General features: G+C 46.0%; 1 protein-coding gene across 6 annotated transcripts in view; it reads left to right on the top strand.

The window, feature by feature from the left end:
* The window catches only part of LOC144128268 (sodium- and chloride-dependent glycine transporter 1-like), a 100,662-nt gene that overhangs the window by 75,381 nt on the left and 8,462 nt on the right, over window positions 1-16,819 (top strand). For all 6 annotated transcript variants that reach the window (XR_013313768.1, XR_013313767.1, XM_077661547.1 and 3 more), the window contains exons 2-12: window positions 4,046-4,253; window positions 4,978-5,109; window positions 5,423-5,566; window positions 6,042-6,198; window positions 7,723-7,855; window positions 9,199-9,333; window positions 10,043-10,146; window positions 10,453-10,577; window positions 11,825-11,937; window positions 13,680-13,811; window positions 15,523-15,622. Coding sequence is in view for 4 of the 6 variants with exons in the window: in XM_077661547.1 (XP_077517673.1) it covers window positions 4,046-4,253; window positions 4,978-5,109; window positions 5,423-5,566; window positions 6,042-6,198; window positions 7,723-7,855; window positions 9,199-9,333; window positions 10,043-10,146; window positions 10,453-10,577; window positions 11,825-11,937; window positions 13,680-13,811; window positions 15,523-15,622 (1,483 nt within the window). In the remaining 2 variants the exon portion in view is untranslated. The remainder of the gene's footprint in view (window positions 1-4,045; window positions 4,254-4,977; window positions 5,110-5,422; window positions 5,567-6,041; window positions 6,199-7,722; window positions 7,856-9,198; window positions 9,334-10,042; window positions 10,147-10,452; window positions 10,578-11,824; window positions 11,938-13,679; window positions 13,812-15,522; window positions 15,623-16,819) is intronic.

The raw sequence follows: 16,819 nt of genomic DNA, 5'->3' as shown, positions 1-16,819 counted from the left end.
CGATTGATCACATCAACGCGGAGCCGATTCTACGTTGTTCCAGAATGTTGTGGTAACTATGCATGCGTAACTCAGAAGTTCGCTATGAGGTTTAAACTGAGTGCAGCTCAGAGCGGTAGGAATTCTATTCGACGACCGCCGGGCACGCTTGTTGCTACGCCGCTACCGAGTCATTCAGTTCTTTGCGGGTGCAAGTCAGGCCAAATAAAGAGTTTCGTTTGAAAACCTTTTCCGCTGTCTTCCTGCTCGCTGAACTGCCGTCACCACTACGTGACAATATCTCATTTGGTATAAATTAACAGTTGCCGTGTTTGGTTTCCTGCTGTGCCAAAAGAAAAGGAAAAGTAAAACTTTTGTTCGCAGGAGTAACAGAAAATTGTCACAGTTAAGACGTACGCGTTGAAGATTTTGGCGAACAATGCCCAGTGTTAAAGTGTGCTAATCCTTTTCTTGTCGGCAAATGTTTTGTGCGTCTTTGCTTCTCGCAATGCGACGTCGCGACTGTCACGTGCAAACAAGCGCGCTGATGGAGCAGGCCTGAAGTTGGTTTCTCTTCACTTGTGTCGCGTTCAGGACACAGGAAGACGTAACAAGAACGCGACGCTTACAAAACTCTGTTTCTCTCACTGCTCAAGGTTGGAAGTTCTAGGCTGGAATGGAGGAGATATATATTTATTTTCGGGGCCACAAAAACTGAACGCATACGCACGGGGCACTTTCGGCTGCAGTACATTCACGCAGGGTTGTTAATTATTCGCATGTAGTTTCATTTAGTTTTGAGAGTTCTACTGGGCGAAATGATTTGTATGCAGTAAAATTATTTTTATCTGGCAGATCATTACAGATGTCAGTTGTTTTTGTGCTACAACATGAAGAGGCAGCAGCACTACCTTTCCCCTTGGTGCTTTAGCTGGTGAACGAAGGAAAACTAAAGAATGACGGCTTTGACCAAGAATTACGAAGCAGGCCGACCAAACTCTAATGCATGGATCGTTACAAATAGCTTTGTCTGTCTCTTGTTCGTTTGTCGTTTCATTTGGGCAAGATTCGCTTCACAGATCCGTTTGAAAGTTGTGGGGTTGACATGGGGAGATAAGTACGTTCTCCCCACTCAATCGCGGCTGACACGGTTCAAAGCCGCCCGGACCCCACCCCGTGATCGCGTACGCTACCGAGCGCTCGCCGACCACGGCGGGCCTTGCTCTGGGGGAACAAAGGAACGACACATTGGCTGACACAAACAGGCATTTATTGCTACAGAAACAATAACGCCAGGTAGCAACAAGGTACGCTAATGAATCAAGGACGTCCGACTCACCAGCAAGGTTCCGAGCGAATGTTCGCCCGCGCTAGGGCAAGGGATATAAACTCCGCAGGCCGGACGGGACGAGTACGGGAGCCTGTCTCCCCGTCGCTTCTTCGCCCCGCCGGCGAAGAGCGGAGCAGCGAGCGACGCGTCCGATCGCGGCGATTATCCCGGCCCAAGAGACCCCATCTCCCGCGGGCAGGCTTCAGCAGTCTCCCGCGCAGCGACGCTGGCGCCCTCTCTTGCCAGTTAATGTAACTGGCAAGGGAACGCGCTCATCCACGGGTTACGACTGCTGCTGCACGGTGCCTCGCGGGAAAGCAAACTCAGGGGGCTGCAGGGCAGGTCCCCACATCCCCCCAACCTTAAATAGACCCACGCGCCTGAAAGTACATGCTATGGAGGAGTCTCCTGGTCTTCATGTCTTTGAGGCACGTCTTGCAGCGGAGGTCACGCCGACAGCGTCCACGCAGACTTCCGCGGTATTCCGAAGGCGGCGTGAAGGTCTCCGCTGGGACGACTCGTATGGCCCGCGGACTACCGTGTCCGCAGGCCCGCGAATCGAAGGCCGGTGGGAAAACTGCAGGCCAGGATCCTGCAGTAGTCGCCAGGGCAGCAGCAGCCGGAGGTGACTGCTGACTGGTCTCGCCACAGCTGCCCCGGATGGATGCGGCGAACAGGATACAGGCCGCTCCGTCGCAGCAGGTGGCAGCGAGACGATGTGCACCGGTCAGCAAGCCTGGGTGGCTCCACCGGATCTGCAAAATTGTCGAAACGCTCTCGGCGTGCCTTTAACGTAGGTCACGGGAGGGGAAACGGCATCCGCAAGGGCCTCGTGGCACAATGCCTAACTCGCTAGCAAAACGTGTCGGCGGCTGTGCAAACGCAAAGTTCGAGTGAACAAAGCCCTTTCTTGAGTTGAACGAGACTGCTCAGTTCGTGCGAGGTTACAAAAAAAACGGACGGGCAGCAAAGTGCGCCCCCTCTCAACGTCACGGTCCGGTGGTCATCTCTTTTAACGTGGTGCAGGCGGCTCCGAAAAGCCTCAGGCCTAACTACCACTCCGAAAACGACCGTGACCACAACAAAGACCCGAAACGGGTTCTGTGCGCGCAGCCGCGAGGAGACATCAGCTTTGTGGGGTGGTCCTACCCCGCTCACTGCACAAAGCAGCTTCTGAGCGGTCGGCGCCCACCGTATCGGACGGTGTCGGAGCGCCCGGTGCCGAGCTGCAATACCAGCGAGCTCGTAGCGGCACCCGTGGCCCCAGGCCACCCGGCTCCCGGAGCCGCGACTCCCAGAGTCGAAAAAGAGATAGTAGAGAAAATATATACAGAAACTCGGACCACCCACGCGGCTTCCGTACTCACTCGCTTCGGGCTCGGCGACTCCGCGGGCGCTAGGCCTCGAACTCCCTCGATGCGGACCAAGTCATTCTCGCGAAGAAACTCCAGGGAAAAAAAAATGTGCTGAGCATGTCGAAAAGTTCAAACATGCTGCAGCGCAATACACCTCGCACTCAAGAAAGCATGCCGCAGGTCCTAGCGATCAAAATTCACTCTAGGCCTAGCACTTGTCAAGTCCGGACAAAGAGCGTTCCTCGAACCGAACCGACAGTCGTCCAATGTTCCAAGAGCAGGCCCCACGTTGGGCGCCAGATGTGGGGTTGACATGGGGAGATAAGTACGTTCTCCCCACTCAATCGCGGCTGACACGGTTCAAAGCCGCCCGGACCCCACCCCGTGATCGCGTACGCTACCGAGCGCTCGCCGACCACGGCGGGCCTTGCTCTGGGGGAATAAAGGAACGACACATTGGCTGACACAAACAGGCATTTATTGCTACAGAAACAATAACGCCAGGTAGCAACAAGGTACGCTAATGAATCAAGGACGTCCGACTCACCAGCAAGGTTCCGAGCGAATGTTCGCCCGCGCTAGGGCAAGGGATATAAACTCCGCAGGCCGGACGGGACGAGTACGGGAGCCTGTCTCCCCGTCGCTTCTTCGCCCCGCCGGCGAAGAGCGGAGCAGCGAGCGACGCGTCCGATCGCGGCGATTATCCCGGCCCAAGAGACCCCATCTCCCGCGGGCAGGCTTCAGCAGTCTCCCGCGCAGCGACGCTGGCGCCCTCTCTTGCCAGTTAATGTAACTGGCAAGGGAACGCGCTCATCCACGGGTTACGACTGCTGCTGCACGGTGCCTCGCGGGAAAGCAAACTCAGGGGGCTGCAGGGCAGGTCCCCACAAAGTCTGGATGAACAAAAGTCCATGAATTGAAAAGTAAACGTCGGACGTCTTTCTCCTGCGTTGAAGGCAGTTGCTTCTGGTTCGCATAGGTGGAATTATAATCTGGCAAAGGCCACGGTTACTTACGCATTACATTTGCTTTTTACGTTCAACCTTACATTCAATCTTTCCTTTTATGCGAGTAGGGCCAGTATCAGTATCACTGGATTCTGCAGGGCTTGCCTTAAATATAGCTTCTAAAACGCTATTGATCCTGAGCGTTTTGCGACAAAGACAAAAACCGGTTTTACTCTGAAGGCACAAGAGAACTGCTGAGCTCTGGCACCGGCAGATGCCTTAGACAGTGCGCTTTAATGCCAGAAGCATGCACATAAATGGAAAGTATTCTCTGTACTTGTTTTTGTTGTCTCATTGCTCTTCACGGCAATTGATTTGGTGCGCAGTTTGACAAGCATCCCAATCTTCTTTTTTTTTCTTTCTTGATTGCGCAGGCCAACGGTAACCACCGCGGCTTGCCGCTGCGATCACCCACTGCGGACATCCCCGAAGTGATCATCACCGCCTCACGGGACGTGGACGAGAACAAGGAGCGTGGCAACTGGTCCTCGGGCGTCGAGTTCCTTCTTTCCTGCCTCAGCTACGCTGTCGGCCTCGGCAATATATGGCGGTTTCCCTATCTGTGCTACCGCAATGGAGGAGGTAAAAACACGCGCTGCACTCAACTTCACTGCGGAATGCAAGCGTCTTAAAGACAGATGATGTTCTTCCCTAGCTACTTGCTCTTCACGTAACGGCCTCTGATGGCCATAATTTAGGTACGGCATTCCAGAAGGAGTGAAGCGTGGATTGAGCAAGCCATATCGGTTTACGCAGTGTGTGGCCACTATGCTAAATTAAAAGGCTGTTTGAGAGGAAGGCAACTAAACTATCAGGAGCTGTTTTGAGTATTATTGCATGTAATTATGCCTTCCTTTTTGTCGTCGATTTTGGACGACAAATTTTTTGGTATAATAAGGGACTAGCCTAACGGAGACATCATGAGGAAAGCGAGTTAGGGGCGACCCGGTTACTTGGCACTTACAGTATTGTATTTCGCCTGGTGGAGAGTGTAAATATTTGACTAATACCCCCCTTGTCGCTCATTAAATCTATTTCAAGATTTATTGGGTACATTCTGGGCACTTCCGAACACCTCTAAATGCTGGTGTCTGGGGAAGGAACAATTGTTCGTTTTTAGCTCTTTGTTCACAATGGACTTAATGCTGTTGGTAGAAATTAGATACTTGGAATGACATGGAATTATTGGGCATGTTACCGCGATATATCTTAAAATCATATATATTCTTCTCCAAGGCGCACATGTGTAGTCTAGAAATTGTCTACCTTGTGAAAACCTAACCGTTTTCTTTACCTTTTTGTGTAGGGGCCTTCCTTATCCCGTACAGCGTCATGCTTCTGTTCGTCGGACTTCCTCTTTTCCTCTTGGAACTGTCTTTCGGCCAGTACGCCAGTGAAGGGCCGATTACTATATGGAAGATATCACCATTATTTCAAGGTACATATATTAGCAGTGTACCATTTATTGATTATTACGTTTAGAAAACATTCATACCTTTTGCATGCATAGTAGGATTCCCTTCTGTCATCATGTAAAGTCAAGTGTGGCAGTTGCACCAGGTGGCAGCTGCTATTTCCTTGTTGCAAAACAAGGTGGCAATTAGGTAAAATGCAGTTTTGCTGCTACCATGCGCCATTGCAAGAACAATTTCCCTGGAAGTCAGAATGCGTTGTATAGAAAGGTTTGCTTCAGTGCTTGGAATGAGACCTTAATTCTTTTATTTTCTTTTCTTTATGTCATCTTCTCGCAGGAATTGGTTATGCGATGTTCCTAATGACTGCTCTGGTAGGAATCTATTACAACATGATCCTGGCATGGTCCTTATTCTACTTGGCGTCGTCTTTAACTACACAATTGCCATGGAGTTCCTGCAGCAACTGGTGGAATACTGATGGTGAGTTTCGTGCTTTTGTGAAATTTTTTTCCAGCATTTGCATATTTGATCGTTACAGACTGCAGAGTTTGAGGGTTTTCAAAGCGCAGTTTGCAATGTGCGATGACGCTGGCTCAGCTTCATGGCAAAAATAGATAATGAGGTTTACGATAGAGGGATAAGCTTTTCTGCTGGGCTATCATGCGCACGCAGAAACCTTACGGCGCGGTTGAGGATTCGCTCTTGGCTTTTGTTATGCATGGTGGGTTCGTGTCTAGGGTATAAAGCCACCTTGAAACACGTGATAACAGGTCTTGCATAAGCCGTGCTGTGTGTCTCGGGAGGGGGTGTTCATCCTATTTGATGCTTAACAGCAAACTCCTCCGACTTCAGTAATTAACGGTTGCCGTTCTTGACGTAAGCATTTTCAGCAGTGTTCTTTCCTTTTTGTCACGAAGATGTTACAATAATTCTGTTCAAACGTTTCACTTTCTAGCATGTCGGAGGTTCGACACAAAGAACTGCACTGCCCACGGGGGAGTTCACCTCGCGAACGGTTCGTGCATCATCCAGGACGAAGTTGACCCGGCTGTGTGGGAAGCGGTGAAGAACACTACGGACAACACGAAAATGGCCAGCGATGAGTTCTTCCAGTAAGGGCTGAGAGAGGTTCTTCCTACGTTGTTATTTAACAATAGCATAGCAGATAACGCGCGTTACGTTGCAGCTTCAACTCTGTTTTCTCAGTATAGTTAGCGACAGACAACTGATGCGAGCGAGAAGAGTCATATCTAGCACAGCAGCATGATATGAAAGAGCCCAGGAAGGGAGTTTTAGCCACATAGAATCAAGTAGGAGTAGTGTACGCTTGAAATCGCAGGGCAATAATTGAATGTTTAAGCTACCAATAGCCTAAATGGTGTGCAAAGTTCGCACGAATAAAATCGTTTGTATTTGCGTTGTTGTGGGTGAGTAAAGTAAGATTTTGTGCCTTTGCATATATTTAGGTTATGGCCTGGTGAATGAAGGAAGGGGGGGTACCTTAGAGAAGACGTTGCAATTATGCTAAACAGGTGTGGTTTCGGGCCTTAAGTGACTCTAGGATTACTGTTCGCAGCTGGCGCCAAATGTTTACATTGACCATGCTCAGCTACATTTCTCATCTTCTCGAGCGTGCCATCCTGAGCTCTGTCCTTCAGAAACTAAGAAAAAATGTTAGGGAGGTGCTTGCTCAATGGCTTAGACAGTGTAACTAGTACCAAATGAGCACACGAGAAACAGAAAAGACAAAAAGGGGCTTCAAAACGACAGTGCAAAGCATCAAGCAATTTTTTTTTATTTCCTCCTCAGCGCAGAGAAAGGCCACAGAAGCCGCGAAGCGGATGAGCTCAACGATTCGTTATCAGTTCCTCGAGGTTCCCCCATGTCCTATTCCGAAGCCTTTGATTTTCCGCGCTGATTACAATGTTTCATATATTCTTCAGGCGTTCTGCGCCCATACTGGTCGCGCAACCAGCTCATTCATGTTTGCAAATATTCTTTCAAATTACTGTTCCCGCTGTGCGAGGTTGCACACTTAGTAGCAGAGAGCGCTGATTAATTTACTCCACTATGATCAATATTGCACTGCTAAAGCTAACTGAACTCCTTTATAAACTACATGCTTTTGGGCTTAGCTAGTTTATGGGCTAAAAAGCTGCGTATTTTATACGGCGTGTCATTCCGAGGATTGATAGCAGCTTTTAAAAATAAACTTTTTCCCCTAAAGAGAATATTTTCTCCAGTCGTGAATTATCACCATGTGGCCGACACGAGAAAACAACTGGCTAAATAAAACTCAATATTTATATGTCTAACTATTACACTCAGCTGCTTCATTGTAATTAGAGATTTGTAGATAGCCCACCATAAATAAAATCTATATTTGTGTTTATGTTTCCGAAAATGCAACATCGACAGGAAGTTTTTGGTCACCACTCATGACAAAAAAAAAACCACGGAGCTGAAAAGTGCACGCAGCGGTGCTTACCAGTACGGGTCAGTCGACAGCCACCGTATAAATATGCTTTCAAATCGGGAACCACCGAACGTACTCTCCAAGAAGTTTTGTACTCGCAAGTGTAGTGCGCAGTACCCGTATGATGTCTTATCCTTGGCTACGCGCCTGTTACTCGCAGCAACTTTGTGTTGGACCTCACAGAAGGGCTGCACGACCTGGGAGGAGTGCGGTGGCAGCTGGCTCTGTGCCTTCTCGCCTGCTGGGTCATCGTGTTCTTCTGCCTGTACAGGGGCGTGAAGACAATGGGAAAAGTGAGTGAGCAGCATGTCTTCAGTGTGAAGTTAACCGATAGAGCTCGTAAATCTGCGGCTTACTCAAAGTACGGCAATTGTGTTTGCATCCGCATGGTTTCGAATTGTGATTTCCGTAAAAAAAAAAAGAAACGAAGTAGGAGGCATATGATGCAAATACAATGCTCGATGAAGAAATTGCGGTTTAAACTCCGCCCAAGCAAAGCTACTTGGCTCCAAGGTAAAGCTACGGAGCTTTGTGAAACCTTGTGGAGTCGAAGTAAAGGTCTTTGTTCGGGGCTCAAAGACGGGACGACCACTGCTCAGGGGTAGTCGCTCCACTAACTAAGCTTATTACAACCTTTGATTTTTCATAAAGGTCACTTCGTGCATCACGTTTAGGCTGACTAGGACGGCTAGAAGTTGGCAGAACGAGGGTGCATGGATGAACCGGATGTAGGGACATCATTACTCCATTGTGGTGAAGTAAAATTTTAGTCAATGACCTAATTACGTTTTAACTTTAATCCAGCGCTTCCACACGGCAGTAAAGAGAAGCTGTGTTTCTATCTTCGCAGTGGAGAAAAGTTAAATTAGAACGCAAAATAGAATTAGACAATAAACTTTCATAAAGATGTGATTGAGTAACTCCTTCTTTGAATATATTTTACTTCGCCTCGGGGAATTCTTCTCAAGTCAGAAGAACAAAGTGCATTGCTTTGTAGCTGTAAACACCCGCATTTGAAAGCTTTGTATTACCTCGTACATATGCTCCAGATGTAGCCGTGGCTGATATATTGCAATTTGTTTCGTGAATTTTTATGACCAGGGGGTGTTGTGTTTTATGATCTCCTAGTTCAGGGTAACTAACTGTGAAAAGATTTCAAATATTTTAGGCCTTAACTGTGCATCATGGCGGCTAACGCCTCTTACACTATGTAGTCCCTAAAAGTTTCTCCATAATGAATACCCAGATGCGGTCGGCGTTCGCGTTCTGCTCAGAACGTTTCTACTCTGAGTATGGTGGCAATACTTGCCCTTAAACTTGACCGTGTTTTTCACTTGCCCATTTACTATGCGCTGTAATGGCAAAACATAACATTCGAAAAGCTGCATTCTGTGTTTCTGTGTAATCCGCGCGGCAAAGTTCTCTTTATCCTTTAACCGCTGACATTTACGAAGTGTGCACACTTATAATGGAAATGACAGATAACACCTAATTACTGGCTCTTAATACGCAAATAAAAGTCAGAAATGCATCAAAACATCTAAACGTCTTACTGTTTACACAGACTGCTCTTGGTGAGACTTTGCTTAATAATAAAACATTTCAATATAACATGATTTTAAATTTGTTTTTGCAGGTCGTCTACTTCACAGCCTTGTTTCCATATGTCGTTCTGGTCATTCTGTTGATCCGAAGCTGCACACTTGAAGGCGCATACGATGGAATTATGTTCTATCTGACGCCACAATGGGAACGACTGATGGAAGCTAGGGTAAGACATGATGCTGAACAGTATTTCTCCTCTATTTTTCCCGGACTGTGCCGGAACTCTTTAGCTCTCGATTGGTGCTTCGTAATGGGCTCCGTCCTTGCTTAAAATCTGCTCTTGTGCTCCGTTAATTTACGAGCAAAAAAGTTTTGCAAAGTTTGTAGCGTAGTTTCTCATTCATCAATTCTACTCAAAGTGGATTAAATTCCGAAAACTTATCAAGACGTGCTAAGAAAAAATACTTTCAGAACATCTAAGTTAAAAATGTGCTGCAGGATTTTTTGACAGTTAGTGATGCTCGTATAAAGCCGCAGCGATTATCTGCACGGACTGCATTCTTTTATTCTCGAAGGAAGTTCTTTCGACTCACTGTTACTGGAACTGTTTCGCTCTAACCACAGCTAACTGCTTCTTTTCAGGTCTCATAAGTACACTGGGTGCCTAAGCGCACTCACGCAGCTGGTGCGGAGCTAAAGTGTAGCTTTTCGCTGAACTCTGCGCTAGATTAAGTTTTCCGGACCAAGATAGAGCACTTAGAAAGAAAGCGGGACTAAATTGAAGTATAAAAGAAGGCAGGATAGAAAATAGGACAGAAAAAAAAAGAAAAGCATGCCACTTCCTGCCTTGCACAAGGGCACGCGAGTCTGGAGGCGCACTGCAAACGAGGCAACCCTATTACGACTGCATAGGTTTTTTCCCTGTATCGTCTCAGGTCTGGGGCGACGCTGCGATGCAGATCTTCTTTTCCTTGTCTCCATGCTGGGGAGGCCTTATTACTTTAGCCAGCTACAACCGTTTCCATAACAACTGCTACAGGTAAGCCGTCTCCTGGCTTTGAGTGGCCATTCTTTTTTGCATGACTTGTGTGATGTTTGGTGAGGATGCTGTTGAAGTTTGTTTGATTACTGTTGATGCACGTCTTGTTTTGTGTTTATTGCGAAAAAGTGTTCGTTCACTGAAATGACGCGTTGCTGCCTTGATTGACTTTGCAATCTTGTTGATTACGTGATGTGTATAAAGTGATGTCGTGCTCCATTGTGCAATCTTTCTACCAGGAACTAGCGCGCGAACCGCTAGGCTGTCCTAACCGCCGTTCCCGTTTCTTTTGCGTCTTGTTCGCAGGGACACCTTGTTCATCTGCTTCGGCAACTGCGGCACGAGCTTCTTCGCCGGATTTGTCATATTTAGCATAGTCGGTTTCATGGCACACAAGCTGGGTGTGAACGTGTCTGATGTCGCTGCTCAAGGTAATTGCAACTCAGAGACACTGAAACCTATACGTGTGCCTCTCGTTGTGATGTCCCCCGCAAATGGTCGTGCCGGCAGCTCACGCAAAAAAAAAAACGCAAATCGCCACGCCTGATCACGGACCCAGCCGTGCAACATCACGATGCGATCGCTGAGCGATGCGTCTCCGAGCTGCGAGCGCTTTGCGCATACGAGCTACGTGGACTCTGGCGGAAGTTGCTTTTCACACGCAGCACCATCCAAAACGATATCCGGCAGAGGCTGACTGCGCAGAAGGATGGAATGAAGGTTCCCAGTGCTTGTTGCAGCAGCTAATGCGGGGTAGCTGTGAAATCTGCGTTCTGTCTGGCGAGAAAGTATGTCGAGTTGCATCTGTGGCCAACAGGACGGTGAAAAGCTCCCACGAATGTTAAAAACAACTAATGACAACAAAGTTTTCAAATTTTACCTCTTTCATAAAAAAAAGTACCGAGAGGGGATTGGCAACATAAAAAAACAATACCTAGAGTCTTTGCTTTGGCACAAAACGCCAGGGAACATGGTGCTGTAGTAGAAAAACAAATCCTGCTTCATAGAGTTTCACAAGTAATTAATGGGTTTGGAGGTAAGTCGCCGGTTGAGTGAAAGGCACGCTTCCCGTACGGACTGCCGGAGGCATGGAAGAAGACGGATGTGTGATGGACGGCAAGTGACCAGCGATCACGGCTTGTGCGAAATGCAGGGGGCTTTGGCCATGAGCAGCCACCCATTTTTTTTTATTGCACTCCTGTATGACTGTGAAGGAGATTAAAACTCTTGTTGTTCCAGACCGGTGTGTTTGGAATGATTTGAGTGGTGCCTCAATAATGGCTATACTTGTGTTCGCAATCTCTTCAGTGTGTGCGTGTGTGTACATATACGCTGACTGAAAGCATTAAATGGTGTTCTTTCTGGCGATGTCTACTGATTGATTGCGCGCTTTACAAGTGCGGCTCGAACGATCTCTTGATTGTGACAGGAGAATAAGACACAAGGTAAGTCTCGATGTTCCTTGCACCGATAAGCGCGCTCAGTAAATTGTGTTTTGTGATGCACCTTAATTGAAATTGCATTTTTTGCTTTGTTTTCCAGTCACAGAATCATGCTATTTTGTATTCCTTATTCACGTTCTGCGCAACAGTGCAGGTTTATTTACGTGGTTCTTGCACTCTTTAGGCTTAGTGACCGCTATGCCGTGATCGCTTTTTCTCTGTTATTTTTTTAACAGGCCCCGGATTAGCATTTGTGGCTTACCCTGAAGCGGTTACCCATTTACCTCTGCCACCTCTGTGGGCCTTCCTGTTCTTCTTCATGCTGATGACCCTGGGAATGGGAACTCAGGTAACCACTTTTGACGCGTCGCTAGCATCAGAATATATTCTTTGTTTTGTGTTTTGCTAACCTCATTCAGGAACTCTACTGCAAAAAAATAATTTCCCCGGCTTTGAATTTATATCCGATAATCGCATCGCTAGTGGGAACTGTGGTGAGGATATTACAGACAAAAAATATATATAAAGCAACAACCGAGCTAGTAAAAACATACAAATTACAAAAATGCTGCAAAAACCATCAGGTCGACGCAAGTTTGCCAGGTAGCTAGTGCAACCGTGTCACCCAACTTCTGCTTTGTTGACCCTCGATGGGGTGTTTTTATGGACATCTAATTTCTGGTTTGCACATCGTAGATGCTCCTTTATAATATGAGTGCTTGCATCTTTCAGTAAGAACACAGCTTTGAGCCCCATTCACTTGCTACCTTGCTGTCATTACAAATCCTGGTCATAAATCCTTGCAAGCCGGTTTTGCAGCTTCTAGCTTTCCTCTTAGTACTTCTCCGAGGAGATCGCATGCAGCGCGACCGTTCAGAGACATGCCTAAAGCTTGTGAAAGAAATTTTATTCGACAACTGCTGCGCATATTTAAACTTTTTACGCAAATGTAGCCTACAGGGACCTTTGGTACTGTTGCCAGTCTTGTGAAGATGAAAGTGAGGCCGTGGTCAAGGTATCGGATCAAAAGTTCGTATGGCGAGGGGTTCTGAATCATGGGCACTTTCAGCTAATGAGGTTTATAATGCGCTGGCTAACGGTGATATGATATGATAGTCGCTTTTCGCATGCCAGAAATAGAGTTTAAACCACCTTTTGCCAAAGGTGGTGCTTATTTGCATCTGCCGCTTGCACTCAGCGGTGCTAAAACGCCATACCTTTAGTGCTATAGTGCAGTGCTCTGCTGTGCAACAGAGTGGTGGGAGCTACAAGGTAGGCCCGGTGCGGTAGGTTTGACCATCCGGATACACGGGCTATACCGCTCTTCATCGCGCAGCGTCATTCGCCGCCGTCATCTTTTATGAGTGCATGGTCGTGGTGGTAGTTATGCCTTGTTGCGCAGGTGGGCCAGCCAGTGATGTCACTTTATTTTCACTGTTGTAAGAATAATCATGCTATGCAGCAGTTAGGCAATATTCTACATTATAAAGTAAGATGCAGATTTAAAAAAAACGCAGTTGTTAATACTGGCCATGGTCAGTGACGTCCTGTGTTACTTCGCTAGCCAATCACAACAGTAAACGAAATCAGTTTTGTAATGTTTGACTTTATTAAACAAGCCAGATGTCAAAATTCTAGAGCTTATATTTGTTTTCTTGTGATTTGCTTGTTGCTTAGGTTAAAAGAAAAGTTTTAACAACGGACAACTTTGTTGTCGTGGAGGAGTTCTGTGCGACGGCACTGAATATGGGACGGAGTTTCACTGCAGACTTAAGTTGTATCCGAGTATAGTATGTAAAAAAATTACATAGCCAGGAGCTTGTTGTTTACTCCCTCTCCGCAGTATTTCACACTTATACCCACTGACGGAAAGCAGTTATGTCAACATTTGTTATACAATTTCGGGAGAACTTGTAGAAAGAGCGCTGGAAGAGGACACGAAAAGATCGGCCAGGAACTAAGCAAGCACTTAGCTCGATTTCGTCTTTTGCTTTTTTGGCTTTCTTCGAGCGTTGTTTCTGCAACCTATTTCCTCGTAATCAAAGCCAACAAATCCCGTGGCTCATTGTTGTGCTTTTGGTTTCCCTCCAGTTTACCATCATTGAAACAGTCGTCACCACCATCGTGGATACCTGGCCAGAGAAGCTTCAGCACAGGAAACCGCTCGTCCTGCTCGGTGTTTGCACAACCCTGTTCTTCGGCGGGCTCGTCATCTGCACAAATGTGAGAACGCTGGGGAAGGTTTTGTTAGGCGAAGGCGAATGGCTCAGCATAAATTTCTCGTTTCCATCTTTTCCATTTGAAGCCTGGGCATCAAACAAACAGGAAAGAATAAAAAACCATTGCGTGACACTGCCAGCCTACATCAAAATCATACTGAAGTAGGTGTATAAACAAGGGAACATGACTTTCCGCTATATGTGTTACTGTGAAAGGAGAAGGTTCCGTCTCTGATTTTCTGTTGGCACTAAGTCTCGCGAAGAAGGTTTTGATGCCAACAAAGGACTTTCAGTGTATATGCAAAAAGCGAGGGCAGTCTAAAGGCGCACTCCTTTCACATTTTGCTTTGGGAATGGCAATGGAAACAAATGCAAGGAATGTTAAAGCTGCTTTTAGTGTAATCACCTTTTACCATGACCAATAATAATAATAATAATAATAATAATAATAATAATAATAATAATAATAATAATAATAATAATAATAATAATATAATAATAATAATAATAATAATAATAATAATAATAATAATAATAATAATAATAATAATAATAATAATAATAATAATAATAATAATAATAATAATAATAATAATAATAATAATAATAATAATAATAATAATAATAATAATAATAATAATAATAATAATAATAATAATTGGTTTTGGGGGAAAGGAAATGGCGCTGTATCTGTCTCATATATCGTTGGACACCTGAACCGCGCCGTAAGGGAAGGGATAAAGGAGGGAGTGAAAGAAGAAAGGAAGAAAGTTGCCGTAGTCCCATGAGCAGTCGCTAGTTGTTTTCATGACCGCTTTGGACGCACTTCCGTTATACCTCGCTCTTGCCAGAGTGAAAGCTGAGCACCTGGCAGGAGCATCCACCTCAGGCTGATAGCTAGCTTGTCGATAACGTTTCGTCTCGCCTTCAAGATGTTGGAAAATTTTAGCGTAGCGGAAACGTAATAGCGTAGACGTATACCAGTTTATTGGATGCCTGCTGCATACGCGCCGTGGTAGGTGCATGTGCAGCCTTGCCACGCACCTACCACTACCTATTACCAGCCGTTTTATTGCTTAATCAATCTGAAATTACCGGCAAATGCTGGATTTTGCGCTGGACGAAAGGCAGTACAAACTGAGCGACGTGGTATTGTAAAGATGGCATTATTAGAGATTTTGTGGCAGAAGTGGTGTTAGCAACGTCGCATGGGTTCAGCTCATTTTTAAAACAGGGTTAGCGAAATCAAAAGAATGGAAACTTACAGCGCAACGAAGTATACTATTGCTTAAAATTAAATTTGCATTGTGTTCTGTCTACCACACTCATCCTTTCAGGATGTTCTGAAGCCCTTAAAGATGTTCTGAAGCCCTTCATTGATGATTTGTATCTTCATCCAAGATCCAAGAGTGTCCCATTTCTGTTTCACACTCTCCGCCAATTAACTAGAAGCCCCTTTATATACACAGCGTTTAGAGAACATGCATTTTTAAAGCTCAGAATTTTGCTTCTCATGGGGTATCCTGTTCTAATATGTTTTATAAGCACGTGTGTGAAAAGAATGCAGATGCTGAGGTTTGGATAAGTTTAGCAACTCGTAAGCTGTTGAAGCACATAAATGTCAGGGCACTACTGTATGTTGTCTTCGTACCGGAAACTTTTGCTGCCATCTTTTAATTCTATGCGGGTGTTTGCCTCTACTTTTCTACTATTAGGGTGGAATGTACGTGCTGCAACTGATGGACAACTACTGTGCTAGCTTCTCGGCCTTGATAATTGGACTGACAGAAATCATCGTTATAGCATGGGTTTACGGTGAGTAGTGGCAAATCTTCTTGGCACACCTAATGCTCTATCCGGAACAAAAATACTCCAGGACGCGTAAAAAAGCGATTTAGATGCATAGATACGAAGGCACGTCTCTCAACGATCACTTCATTTGACTTCCGCAGATTAGATGATGCCAGTCCGGCCTTTGCCTCCACAGGTATGGTGCGGAGCCACCGCCCAATAAAAGAGCTGTCAGCTTCAAATGCCGCTTACGCGTCCTGGAGTCCTTTGTTCCCGGTCGTATCTTTCGTGGATACTAGACGAGAGAGAAGGCATGCTCTCCAAGAAGTAGTCTGAAGGCTGCGGAGCTAAGTTAAACCAGTAAGAGAAAGTGGGAAAAGGCTGGGAAGAGCCGCAGTTCTGCTGCTTATCACGTACTTACAGTGTCCCCTTTTGCTAGCATTGGAGAGTCATCAGTAATCGTCAAATGCAGGACTGCTACAAGAAGAGCTTGATGAAGGTCACTGAGGAATGCTAAAGCGTGCGGAACTTACTACAGTTGAACCTCGTTATACCGAAGTTGAAGGGGCCCGGCGATTACTTCGTTGCAGCCGTGGCTTCGTTATAGCTCGTGCTGACCTTGCTTCCAAGGGCAATCGCCATTCCTTCGATATATCTATTATTTAGTTATAAACCGTTTCGCTATAACCAGGCTCGATTGTAGTTATTGTTCACGGTCAATGATGGCAGTCATGTAGGGTAGCCCTGTAAGCAAGTTGCTTAATACGTGTGTGATAGTCATTTGGCAGCGCAAAAGGGACGGAATAAAAGAAGAAATGAATAGACACGTGACAGGCACTTGGGACTTCCATTTAGTTAGATATTGAAGTCAGCTGTTGTTCCGTGTTCGTATGTGTCCTCTTCTGTCCAAATCCTTTTGCGCTACCGCAATTTATGCTTATAATGCAATGACGCGTGCCTAGGAACATCGATGGACTGAATGTGCACAAATACCTTAATGGAGTTCAAGAAGGTTTCACCAATTCCTTACAAGAATTTTTTGCATCTCAAATCGCTACTAGATTCCGTACCATTACTAGGATTTTGTCTGAAGGAGAGAACTTTTTGAGAGCGGAGGTCTCCTTTGTAGTGCTCGCTTTGCGTAACTGGGATGATAAAACTGAGTTCAGGAAAGCCGAGATGTATTCGTTATTATGCTTGGCGGAAAAATAGAAAGGAAAT

The sequence above is a fragment of the Amblyomma americanum genome, chromosome 4 (genome assembly GCF_052857255.1).
Source record: "Amblyomma americanum isolate KBUSLIRL-KWMA chromosome 4, ASM5285725v1, whole genome shotgun sequence".
NCBI classification, from domain to species: domain Eukaryota; kingdom Metazoa; phylum Arthropoda; class Arachnida; order Ixodida; family Ixodidae; genus Amblyomma; species Amblyomma americanum.
Note: the sequence above shows the minus strand (reverse complement) of the source record. Positions and strands in the feature narration are given on the sequence as shown.